General features: G+C 46.8%; 1 protein-coding gene across 1 annotated transcript; it reads left to right on the top strand.

Annotated features, from left to right (window-relative positions):
* Positions 1-9,605: 9,605 nt before the first annotated feature.
* On the top strand, positions 9,606-11,864 carry LOC148803756 (uncharacterized). Its single transcript, XM_088897677.1, has 5 exons — positions 9,606-10,047; positions 10,435-10,608; positions 10,690-10,838; positions 10,920-11,220; positions 11,635-11,864. The coding sequence occupies exons 1-5, from the start codon at positions 9,606-9,608 to the stop codon at positions 11,862-11,864; spliced, it is 1,296 nt and encodes a 431-aa protein (XP_088753803.1).
* The last annotated feature ends 1,183 nt before the right edge of the window (positions 11,865-13,047 follow it).

The raw sequence follows: 13,047 nt of genomic DNA, 5'->3' as shown, positions 1-13,047 counted from the left end.
AGCGGCTCTGCTTGAACGACGGGAGCGACCTCCTCTGCCCCCCTGAGAATGCTAGGCCGAGACAGGTCCTCTATGTACACGGTTCTCATGGTGATGTCGCTGGTAGTGGCAAACCTGGACAGGGCGTTGGCCTCAGCGTTCTCCAACCTAAGGATTTGTCTGATGAAGTGTGACTGGAAGTTGAGCAGGGCCTCTCTGACTTTGGCTAAGTAGGCGACCATGGTCGGCTCGCGAGCTTCATACTCGCCAGTAACCTAGTTGACCACAAGCTGAGAGTCGATGCAGATAATGATGTGCTTGGCTTTTACTTCTCTGGGTAAGGCTAGTCCAGCTATCAACGCCTCGTACTCTGCTTCACTGTTAGATGCCGCGAATTCGAAGCGTAGCGCGTATTCCAGTTTTGTACCGCTTGGACCATGCAAAACTATTCTGGCTCCGCTGCCCTGTTGGTTCGAGGAGCCATCTACATGAAGGATCCAGGGCTCCTCATCCCAGCTCGCGCTTGGCCTAGTTGGGAGAGATGCCACACTAGCTGCTACCTCACGGGTCTCGAATTGAACCGGCCTGGGAGCTTCGACCTCACCCGAACTGGGGACCTCATGCTCAACCGGCCTAGGAACTTCGGAGCTGAACGTGCACTCGGCGATGAAATCTGCTAAGGCTTGAGCCTTAATGGCAGTTCGCGGCTTGTACTGGAGGTCGTACTCGCAGAGCTCAACGGCCCACTTCGTCAACCGACCAGAGACCTCGGGCTTAAGTAAGACTTGTCTCAGAGGTTTGTCGATGGGGATGATAACAGTATGAGCTTGGAAGTACGGGTGGAGCTTCCGAGCTGCGATTATCAGTGCGTATGCAAGCTTCTCCATCTCCGGGTATCTCGTCTCTGCTCCCTGCAATATTTTACTAACAAAATAGATGGGTCGTTGGACCCGATCTACTTCCTTTATTAGTACCGAACTGACCACTTCGTCGCTCGCCGAGAGGTATAGTTCTAAAACATCGCCCTCCTCGAGCTGGGTTAAGGTTGGCGCACTAGCAAGGTACTTCTTGAGCTCGTCGAATGTGAACTAGCAGTCTTGGGTCCATTCGAACCCTTTGCTCTTAATTGCCTTAAAGAACGGCAGACAGCGATCCGCCGATTTCGACATGAAGTGGCTCAGGGCGGCTAGCGACCATTCAACCTTTGAACCTCTTTCAACTTTCGAGGTGGTCTCATATCTAAAATGGCCTTAATCTTGTCCGGGTTGGCCTCAATGCCACGCCGGTTAACGATGTATCCTAGGAACTTGCTCGAGGTCACACCAAATACACACTTGTTTGGGTTCAGTCTCAAATTAAAGTTACACAGAATTTCAAAAATAGAATGCAAATCTTGTATTAATTCATGTGAGAATTGAGTTTTGACGACCATGTCATCTACATAGCATTCTACTTTTCTGCCGATTAACGATGCAAACAATTTATTTACAAGCCTTTGAAAAGTTGCCCCTGCGTTTTTCAACCCGAAGGGCATAACCTTGTACCAGTACAGACCGAATTCCGTGATGAAGGCAGTCTTTTCTTCGTCCGTTGGGTCCATCCTAATTTGGTTATAGCCCGAATAGGCATCCAAGAAACTTAGCAACTCATGCCCTGAGGTCACGTCCACCAAGCGGTCAATTTTGGGGAGCGGGAAGCAGTCTTTTGGGCAAGCCCGGTTCAGGTCAGTGTAGTCGACGCACATGCGCCACTTGCCGTTGGCCTTCTTTACCAGGACGAGGTTGGCTACCCAGCTCGGGTAGTGGACTTCTCTTATGAAGTCAGCTGCGAGGAGCTTCTCGACCTCCTCATCGACTGCTTTCCACTACTCCAGGGCTAGGTTGCGTTTCTTCTGTCTAACGGGCCTAACTACAAGATCAGTATTCAGCTTTTGAGTTATGAGTTCGGGGTCTATACCGGGCATCTCTGCCGCGGACCATGCAAAAATATCTAAATTTTGAAGTAAGAAGCTTACCAGTTCGGATCGTAGGGTCTCCTGGACGGAAGCGCCGATCTGAAGCATCCAAGCTGTGTCTGCCGCTGAGGTCGGAACTGCGACTGTTTCTTCCATGGGCGTGGCTCGCTCTTTGCCTTGCTCCATGGGCCACTCCAGTTCGAGGTCGTTGGCCACCTTGGTTTTTCCCTTCAGGGTGGCGACATAGCACTTGCGGGACTCGAGCTGGTCGCCCCGCGCTACCCACACACCGAAGTCTGTTGGGAACTTCATAGCCAAATGGTAATTGGAGACCACCGCCCGTAGGACATGGGTGATTGGTCGACCTATTATGGCATTGTAGGGGGAGGGGGTCGCGAGCACTAGGAAGTCGTGTTTGAATCTGACCACACAAGGCCACTTCTCCGCCGAAGCCCACCAAAGGAGTGTCTGTAGGCTTTGGGTCGCTTCACTGTAACTGAAGCTGGTCGAACGCAGCTTTGAAGAGGATGTCAGCTGAGCTGCCTGAGTCAACGAGTACGCGCCTGACCTCAAAGTCGTTGACTCTTAGCTTTATTACGAGCGCGTCATCGTGGGGATAGTGGACCCCTCGCGCATCATCTTCTGTCAAGAAAATTGGCTCTTCTGTCCTTGACCGCTTTGGGGGGTTCTTCTCATCTCGGGTGGCCTCACGAACTGACGTCCGAGCTGCTGCTGAAGTGCAACCTGCAACGATCGAACCTCCCACTATCATGTGGATGGTTCCCCGAACTGGCCTCTCCTCCGGAGGCTGCCTCTGCGGTTGTTCGGCCGCCCTGCTGCTGGACTTGGGAGCATCCTTACCGTGCTCCCCATGCCGACCTGTTTTATTACTATTGTTATTATTATTTTGTACAAAGTTTCTCAAATATCCATGACGGATGAGCTCGTCTATCTCATCGCGGAGATATTTACAACTCCCGGTACTATGACCGTGATTTTTGTGAAAAATGCAATACAAATTCTTATTTCTTTCATTGGGATTCCCCCTCAGACGGGGTGGCCACTTCACATACGGGGTGTCCTTGATCACCATCAGGATTTTGGCCCGCTTTGCGTTCAGTGGGGTGTAATCAGCTCGGTCCGCTACTGGAGCTCGGAACAATTAACCCGACTTTGCCCCCCGAACTGTATCCTTTTTCTTTCGATAGTCCCCTTGACTGGAAGGCTCTCCTTCCCTCTTTCTTTTTTCGGGCGCGCCCTTGCCCTTTTGGTTGATCTCCTCTTCGGTGGCTATGAACCTGTCCGCGAGCTTCAGAAACTCGGTTATGGTCGCTGGCTGGTTAACGACCATGTGTCATTTGAAATCTTTGTGTGTCACACCTTTCTTGGCTGCTGCAAGAAGTACGGCGGGGTCCAGGCACGGTATCTGCATACAAGCATCGTTGAACCGCTTGATATAACCCCGGATGGACTCTCCCTCTCTATGCACTATGCTGAGGAGGCTTTCTGCAATCCGCGGGCACCGTTTGCTGGCGACGAAGTGGGACGTAAAGGTTTGTGCGAACTGCGCCCAACTTCTTATCGACCTAGGTGTCAAGTTCCGGTACCACGTGCGGGCTGCTCCCCTAAAAGTAGTGGAGAAGGCCACGCACATGCACGACTCACTGGCTCTCGCCAGGTGCATCTGTGACTGAAAGGCATCTACATGATCATTTGGGTCAAACGACCCGTTGTACTTGTCAAGAGGGGGGAGCTTGAAGTCTTTGGGCATTGGGACTGCCCGGAGTTTGGAAGACAGGGGGGATGGAACTGAGAGGAGGGGAGCATTGACTTTGGCCGAGCTTACCTCTTCTTTGCCCCCGAGCTCGGGCAAATCGCGGGTGACAAATCAGCGAGCTCAGCGGCGGCGTCTCTACTTCTTGGTGGGCTTGGCGTTCGTGCTGCTTACCTCTGCGCTATCTAGAATGGTTTGTGCCGGAAGTAGCCCGGTTTGCTGGTGATGGCTGCAGACGGAGGAATCCTCCTTGGAGTCTGTTGCCAGGATTTCAAACCGGTTCACAAGGAGCGGGGTTTCAAACTTTGACTGCCGAGGTGATGTAGACCTGGCGAGCTGGGATCCTCCCGACTTGTCCACCCGCGGCAAGACCGGGGTAGCCGGCTCTCGTCTGCCGCGGGGCGAGGCCTGGTTTTTTGGGAGGTTTTTGGGGGGCCTCTCCTTGGCCAGAGGGGTGCTTGTCCTGGTGACGAGACTTAGCTTGCTGCGAGGCTGGGTGCCGGGGCGAGAACTGCGGCTGCTGAAGTTGAGGTTGAGGCAGCTGGGGGAACTGCTGCTGATACTGATACTGGGAGACCTGGTGTAGTACGTGTTGTTGATAGAGCTAAAGTTGCTGGAACTGTTGCATTTGGGCCTGCATGGCCCGCATGCACTGCATCAAGTCCTCTAGTTGGTTCGGGCTGGCCACTGGGGGCACGACCGAAGGTTTGGTGAACGTCGCTCCGACTGTAGCAGGGAGTGGGGCGATGACAGGTGCCACTGTGAGAGGCACGTTCAAGTTGGGGATTCCGTCCGCCGAGAGGGGGACGGTGAACTGTCCGATACAGACAGTAGGAAGCTGGGGTTGTTCCTTGGAGTTATCCATTTCCGTGCTTCGTTCGACGTTGCTAGAGGAGGCCATGAGTGTTGAATTTTTTCAAGGAAGAAAAGAACTGTGAAAGTTTAGAGAGAAAGGCCTTTTGAAGCGTTTCCCACAGACGGCTTCAAATGATGTAGCGCAATCTGGTCACTCCTAGCTGGCACTCGCGTGGCTCCCGAGAGGTACCTAAGACGAGAGGAAAGAAGAAGAACTCCCGGGGGTTTGCCCGGCGGGAACACTCCGATGATTAAGTCAGTATTCTGTGCAAGAAGAAAAGGGAAAACGAAGGCTAAGAGTGCAGATTGTGCAGGTGATTCGTAGATACCTTGTTCCTTGAGAATAAGCCCCTTATAACTGAATTTCGTTGCTTCAGGCCCTCTGGCTTTTGCCAGGGCAGGTATAACCACCACTGTCAGTCTACCACAGCCATTACAGGCAACGCTGAGGTGGCACGCACGGGGCCGTCGTTGCAGGGTACATGCCTATCAGGTGCGAGACACCTCTCTAAAGGTGACAGGCACGATGCTATCTAACGAGGGACATGTCTGCTGTCCACAGATTTGTCGGGAATGGCTGTCGAGCAGGAAGCCTTCCTGTGGTATGCCGAACTACCCTTCCACGGATTACCCTGAGCTGGGTTGTCTTTCAAGTGACGAGCTGCCTGTAGCAAGTTATGCCGAGCTGGCTGACCCGAGGTGTCTATGCCTCCGGGTGTCCAGAGATGGATCGGTGCATTCCTGTCTGGGAGTGGCTCGAGGTCCATTGGGAGGAGCTCGGGCCTCAAGAGAGGTCAGGATGCCCCAAACTCGGGGCGTCCCGAAGTGCCTTAACCCCAGGGAGTAGGTGCGAGTGAGGCGGCTTCCGGCGAGTGGTTTATCCGCCCAGTTGCTGAGCTGAACTCGGTGGGACCTTCCCTCCGAGTTGTGGTCACGTCCGTTGCGCTGTCATGCTGAGTCACTGTTTGAGTAAGGTCACGCCCACGTGTACCCATGCTGCGAGGTCGGGCCAAATCACCCTCCATCAAACCTCAATAACCCAACACTATGGAGTAACCAGCAGTACATGGAGTTTTCCAGAATGAAAAGAGCCCATGCCATAAAATTCACTAGGGACTTAGAACCATCAGTCCTCGGTTCAGAAGACCTAAAAGAAGTGCTCCGCTTCAAGCGACCATACAAACACATAATCTCATTTCCTTCCAACACATCAAACTCACCGTCTTTCCCTCTCAACACTGGCATGGGAGGCCAGGAACCCTTCCTAAGATCAGCCTTCTTTGCAGACTCATATTCGAACAATAGCTCAGCAGTGTCCACATCCCTCACAAAGTCAATGAAGGGGCAATTAGATTGTGTAGCTTCTTCTACTTGTGAGGAGCCATTGATACAAGACATGTGTACACCACGAAAGGGAGGAAAAACATGTAAGAAAATCAAATCTAAGCAGAAGTCACTTTAGCAACGAAGCAAATGTAGAGACAAAGGCTGAATTGTGTAGTACCCTTTATAGCAGCCTCATGTGCATTGACCACCCAAATGGTGCCATAGGAAGATAAAACGAATGATTATCAGCCACCCGCCAATGTATAGCCAAAATACTGACTATTGCACAATTACATTACTATCCCTAGGAAAGGCGGGACACAAGAATATTAAATTTAAAATAGTTGCCACAACACATTACAGCCAATTCGGTCAAAGAAACACAAAGCCCGACACACCCGCCAAAACACAAGACCCACTAGCAAGAAGGTGAACTGATAGTTACACATCTAGCACGACGAGGAGAATGCTATCACCCACTACTCACATAACCAAAATAGGACGGTACCACCTACAAGAATGATAGGGCACCTAGAAACAGATCCAATAAATCTTCATCAAAATATCGCACAATGAGAAGAGGGGAAGAGAAGCTACCCTCCAATAGACTTCTCCAAAGAAAAAATATACACATGAGCCATTGGAAACTGAACACACCTCACCAAGATACAAGGGGGACTGAAACTACAATGCCCAGATATGTAAACACTCGAATTTTTTCCCAATAAAAATCATTTTTGCCAAGACACAAGGGGGCTAAAAACACAAATATAACCAAAACTCTCTATTGACAAAAATGCTTCCTATCGAGAAACAAGGGCTAATAACACAAAAATCAATCAACCTTAACAACCACTAACTTCAAATCATGCACCCCAACAGCAACATCCTTTCCCAATACATGGTCAAAATTTCACGGACCCCCCTCAACAGCTGAAGTCACTAGGAGCACGCATGCGACACCAAAACCCAAAAGAAAACCAATGATCAGTTGAAAATGAGCTCAAAGTAACTTTTCCCCCACACGTCGGCCATAATAATCTAACCAATACTAAAATGCATCAATCACGGAAGTGCTTATTGATAAGAATACTCTTACCAATAAGCAGGGGGGCTAATTGTGAGTACATGTTGTTTACCACAACTACAATTGGTGTGGAGGTATCAAGCCAGAACCATAAAAACAACCATGGTGACACACATGCCAAAGTGGATCTACGACGAAGTCCATAACGTGCCATGGACCTACGACAAACCTATAACCCATCAAACACTCACGATGAACTTGAAACCATCACGGACCTACAATGGACAAAAACACCATCAACCAAAGTCGCTCGTAGCAGGACATCTAGCAGGATTAAGCAGGACACGTCAGGCTAGTCCTGAAGTCACCCGCGCCACGTCAAAATAGGAGACCCACGAAGGGAAGTAGCACACTTGTACTATGAGAATCCTCATACGTAAGGAAATTTCGTCCTGTAAAGAACCCATGAGACACGTGGCAAACCCCTAGTAGTGTCTTCCTGACAACCGACACCAAATTGAAGATCGCCTTTCCAAATAGGAGTCAAACCCTTTTTGGCTCCTTCCCTTCAAGGCCTCGGGATCTCTCCTTATAAAAGGGGGTCTGGATCATAACAAACACAATTCTGTCATTAGAAGATCATAGCCTACCTTTGTTACCCAAGACTCCTAGCCTTTCTTCGTCCTTCAAGGAGACCACCGCACTTAGCCTTACCACACCACTTACAGTACTTTTATAAAAATATTTTCATAAAAGTACTTTTATAAAAGTGCTTTCATAAAAGTATTTTTATAAAAGTTCTTTTGTAAAAGTACTTTCATAAAAGTATTTTTATAAAAGTTCTTTTGTAAAAGTACTTTCATAAAAGTTCTTTCGTAAAAATACTTACTTTTGTAAAAGTAACTTTCATAAAATTACTTCTATAAAAGTGCCTTTGTAAAAGGGTTATAATTGGTATTCTAAAAATTAACTAGGGATAATTATGGGAGAAAAAATTGAATAAGTGCTTATTGTATGAGTACTTAAAAAAAGCTGGAAATTTGGGCTTAAAAAATTAGCCCTTACTTTTAAAATAAGCACTTATTTCAGGCTTATTTTCCAAACACCAATAAGTGCTTAATGGTGTGGTCCCTACCCAAATAAGCACTTATTTCAAATAAACTCTTATTTTAAGCACTCCCAAACATGGCCTAAGAAGCCTTGTGACACTTTTAGAGGGTGTTTGATTCTGTGGGCATTAATTAAAAAAAAATGCCACCACATCAATGCCACATAGCATTGGCATTTATTGTAAATGAAACCATTGTTTGGTTTCACAATTTATCAAACAAACTCTAAAAATCATAAACACTTGGATTTATGTGCAATAGGCATTTAGGGAAACATCAAATTCTTTTTTTTTCCCAATATCCCAGTATTTCTTCAAACAAAATGCTTGCGTGGCACACTTTTAGAGGTGTTAATCTGAGGTAGAATAAGAAATGTTTAAAGTAATGCCCAATCAAACAAAGGTTTAAAGAAATAAATTACCCATCTATAAACGTCCACAGAACCATACCTATACTTATTTACCATTGCCACCGATGTATTGGTTTCTCATCCTCTGATTAAAACAGGGACTTTGATTTTCACAATGGTCTATCCCATTACATAAGGGGTTAGTTCTATTGTACCATGCCAATCTAGGACTGTCAATGGGTTTGCTAGTATTAAGCCCGCGCCTTCTTAGCGTAGCCTTATCTCTTGTTGTATGAGTCCTATCTGGTGTATGTATCTTAGTTGTTCTTGCTTTGGTTTTCATTATTCTTTTAGGAGTTTGTATCCAAATCGCAAGAGGGAGCTAACTCTACCTCTGTATATATATATATATATACATATATATGTATATATATATATCTTGTAATGATAAGCTGACAAAAGATATAGAAAGAAAATCTTTCCCTTCAAACTCGAGTTTCTCATGGTATCAGAGCCACGGTTCGTTCGACTTTCGCACCGCCTTCTGAGCCTGCAATATTCGATCTTCTCTGACCTCTGTTCGTGGAGCTGATCGCTGAAGAGTTTGCAGAACTCTATTTGCTTTCGATTGTCAAAGCTGGTGGCTGCGATATTTTATTATTTCGGATCATTGCTCGTTCGATCTTCTCTAACCTCTGTTCGTGGAGCAAATCGCTGAAGAGTTTGCAGAACTCTATTTGCTTTCGATTCTCAAAGCTGGTGGTTGCGATATTTAATTTTTTTTGGATCATTGCTCGTGAAGCAGATCTCTGAGGATTTTGCAGGGTTCTCTTTACGACAATCAGTCAAAGCCGGTATTTGTTCTTCGCTAAAGTCAAGAGGAAACGGAGACATCTTGCTTTGGCCGATCGATCATGGCGGATGGAAGAGAGAAGCAAAATGAAGGTAAGGGCGGAAGCAGAAAGGTAGTCTCACCGTACTACCTGGCGGCCAACGACAATCCGGGTAATATAATTACCCAAGTCCAATTGAAAGGAGATAACTACGAGGAATGGGCTCGAGCAATGCGAATGGCGCTCTGAGCCAAGAAGAAAAGCGGATTTCTCGATGGAACTATATCTCAGCCCGCGGATGATTCACCGGAGTTGGAAGACTGGTGGACTATAAACTCGATGCTGGTTTCATGGATCCTCAACACGATAGAACCAACCCTACGCTCTACAATCACGTACATGGAGGCTGTGAAGGACCTGTGGGACGACATCAAAGAACGGTTTTCAGTGGGCAATGGGCCAAGAATTCAGCAACTCAAGGTAGATCTTGCGACTAGCAAACAGGCCAGTCTCCCAATCATGACATATTATGGCAAACTGAAGCAAATCTGGGAAGAACTTGCTGATTATGAGCAAATTCTGACATGCGTCTGTGCGGGCTACAACTGCAACATCGCTGCAAAACTAGAGAAGAGACGAGAAGAAGAAAGAGTCCATCAGTTTCTGATGGGCTTGGATGACTTAGTATATGGAACAGTGCGCTCCTATATTCTGGGCACCGATCCGCTGCCAAACTTGAACAAAGCCTATGCCATGGTGATACAAGAGGAGCGGCTGAGAACCATGACTCGCGCCAAAGAAGAAAGAAAAGAGGTGATGAGCTTTGTTGTGCAAGCACAAGGTGGGACAAAAAGAACGGGACATGATACAAAAGAGAAATCTGGAGTGTGCACAAACTGCGGATGAGCAGGACATGAGGCTGAGAGTTGCTTCCAACTTATCGGCTACCCGGACTGGTGAGGAGACCGACCAAGATCTACTGGGAGTGGGAAAGCTCGAGGCCGAGGAACACAAGGTAAATCTGGTCGTGGACGTGGAGGTGGACAGAGAGCAAATGCTGCACAAGCGGTAGGGAAAACTTCTGAACCGACCCACGCGACAGAGGGAGATCGTACTGCATTCGGTGCATTGACTAATGAACAGTGGTCCACTTTTCTTAATCTGTTGAACTCTTGCAAACCCAGCACAAATGAGAAGTTGACAGGTATGAATTGGATAATTGATACAGGAGCTTCGCACCATATGACAAGAAACCTGAACCACTTGCGTAATACCGAGACCGTGACTGGTTGTCAGGTTGGATTGCCCGATGAAAAGCATGTCATGGCAATAAAGAAAGGGATCGTCATTTTGAATGAGCACATGAAGCTTACTGATGTGCTTTATGTTCCTCGTTTGAATTGTAACCTGATATCTGTGTCGCAATTATTAGAATAGTCAAATTGTAATATCCAATTCACTAATAAGTTTTGTGTTATACAAGACCGCACTTCGAGGATGGTGATTGGTGCAGGTGAACTACGCGGAGGGCTTTACTGCTTCAAAGGTGCGTGCTCAAGCAAGGTTCACAAAGCAAAGGTTGAAGCTTCATACAAGTTATGGCACAAGAGAATGGGTCATCCCTCTGAGAAAGTAATTAAACTTCTTCCTAATTTGAACATTAGATGTGATAGTGGAAATAGGATATGTGGTGTTTGTTCAAAAGCCAAATAGACAAGAGGTACATTTGATTCTAGTGAAAACAATGCTAAAGGGACTTTCGATTTGATTCATTGTGAATTATGGGGTCCGTACTCGGTACGGGCGTCTTGTGGTGCCACATATTTTTTGACTGTTGTTGATGACTTCTCACGAGCCATTTGGATATTCTTACTTAATGACAAAAGTGAAGTAGGCAAAACACTACGGAACTTCTTCACTATGGTTAAACGCCAATATGAAAAATTGGTGAAGATAGTTAGAAGCGACAATGGTACTGAATTTACTTGCTTGAAGGAATATTTCTCTGAGCAAGGTATAGTACATCAGACCTCATGTGTTGAAACACCGCAACAGAATGGACGTGTCGAGAGAAAGCATAGACATATACTAAATGTTGCTAGAGCTCGTATATTTCAGGCCAATCTCCCTATTGAGTTTTGGGGAGAATGTGTTATGACAGCTGGTTATCTGATCAACAGGACCCCCTCCACTCTCCTTTTGGGTAAATCACCGTATGAGATGTTGTATGGGTAGAAAGCAAGCTACAAACATATACGCACATTTGGGTGTTTGTGTTATGCACGAAGCTTGAATTGGACTAGGGACAAGTTTTCTAGTAGAGCCAGACGTTGTGTCTTTGTGGGATACCCCTTTGGCAAGAAGGGATGGAGAGTTTATGACTTAGAAAATAATGAATACTTTGTTTCTAGGGATGTGGTGTTTTCAGAAACTGAGTTTCCTTATGCTATTGAAGAAAAACAAGTCGAACGCAAACCCGATGATGGTAATCTTACTTATAACCAGGAGGAGACTAAAGAGTATGGCAAAGAGGATAGTGGGAGAGGAAGGGGTAATGGTACTCATGAGATCATAAGAGAGACAGACCAAGGTGACAGGTGTGAAAATAATGAAGGGGAGGATGAAGTAAGGGGGGTTCTATGGAAGAAACGAATGTAGGGAATGAGCAACTCGGACGAGGCCATAGAGTGAAGCATCCTTCCACTCGTCTCAAGGATTACGTCATACACACCACATGGTGTTCCGACCACAATCTGAGCCCTTCTGCCAGTTCATCTCGCCAATCTCACTCCTCAGGTACTCCCTATCCTATAACACATTATGTGAATTGTGATAAATTCTCTTTGCAACACCACTCTTTCTTAGCAGCTGTCATAGCTAATCATGAGCCCCAGAGCTATTCAGAGGTTGTCAAGGACTCTCGTTGGGGAGAGGCAATGAGAAAGGAAATTGAAGCCTTAGAAAACAACAGAACCTGGATAGTGGTGGACTTGCCGCCAGGGAAAAAGGCTCTCAGAAGTAAATGGACAAGATAAAGTACCACTCAGATGGCACAATAGAGCGGTACAAGGCGCGTTTGGTGATATTCGGAAACAACAGGTTGAAGGGATAGACTACAATGAAACATTTGCGCCTGTGGCAAAGATGGTTATAGTCCGTACATTCCTTGCAGTGGTTGCGGCTAAAAACTGGGAACTGCATTAGATGGATGTGCAGAACGCGTTCCTTCACAGAGATCTGCAAGAAGAAGTGTATATGAAGATGCCCCCTGGATTTGCTTTGAGACTACCTAGGAAGGTGTGCAAGATGCACAAGTCACTTTATGGTTTGAAGCAGGCCCCTCGTTGCTGGTTTGCTAAACTAACGACAGCCTTGAAACAGTATGGCTTTACCCAGTCACAATCTGATTACTCCTTGTTTACACTTCGACGGAAGCAGGAACAGTTGAATATCTTGGTGTATGTGGACGATCTTGTCATCTCTGGAAATAATGGCAATGCCATATGGAGATTCAAGAAGTATCTGAGCCAATGCTTTCCGCATGAAAGACTTGGGAGCTTTGAAGTATTTTTTAGGAGTGGAGGTCGCCAGAAGCCAGAAAGGTATTGTCCTTTGTCAGCGGAAGTATGCTTTGGATATCATATCAGAAACTGGATTGCTAGGATCTAAGCCAGCTGGACTTCCCCTGGAACAAAATCATAAACTAGTTCTGGCAGATAGTCCTCTGATGATGAAACCAGAGAGTTACAGGAGGCTTGTGGGTCGTTTAATTTACTTAACCATTACCCGTCCTAAATTGTCCTACTGTGTACATGTGCTTGCTCAATTTATGCAGAACCCC

This window comes from Nelumbo nucifera, chromosome 1 (genome assembly GCF_055504915.1).
Source record: "Nelumbo nucifera cultivar China Antique chromosome 1, China Antique-T2T, whole genome shotgun sequence".
NCBI lineage: Eukaryota > Viridiplantae > Streptophyta > Magnoliopsida > Proteales > Nelumbonaceae > Nelumbo > Nelumbo nucifera.
Note: the sequence above shows the minus strand (reverse complement) of the source record. Positions and strands in the feature narration are given on the sequence as shown.

Bases quoted from the DNA above. Each gene is read 5' to 3' on its own strand.
- LOC148803756 (XM_088897677.1), top strand. From the start codon at position 9,606: ATGGAGGCTGTGAAGGACCTGTGGGACGACATCAAAGAACGGTTTTCA. The intron at 10,048-10,434 runs GTGGGACAAAAA...TAATTGATACAG, and splicing joins CTTTGTTGTGCAAGCACAAG to GAGCTTCGCACCATATGACA. The intron at 10,839-10,919 runs GTAATTAAACTT...AAAGCCAAATAG, and splicing joins TGGGTCATCCCTCTGAGAAA to ACAAGAGGTACATTTGATTC.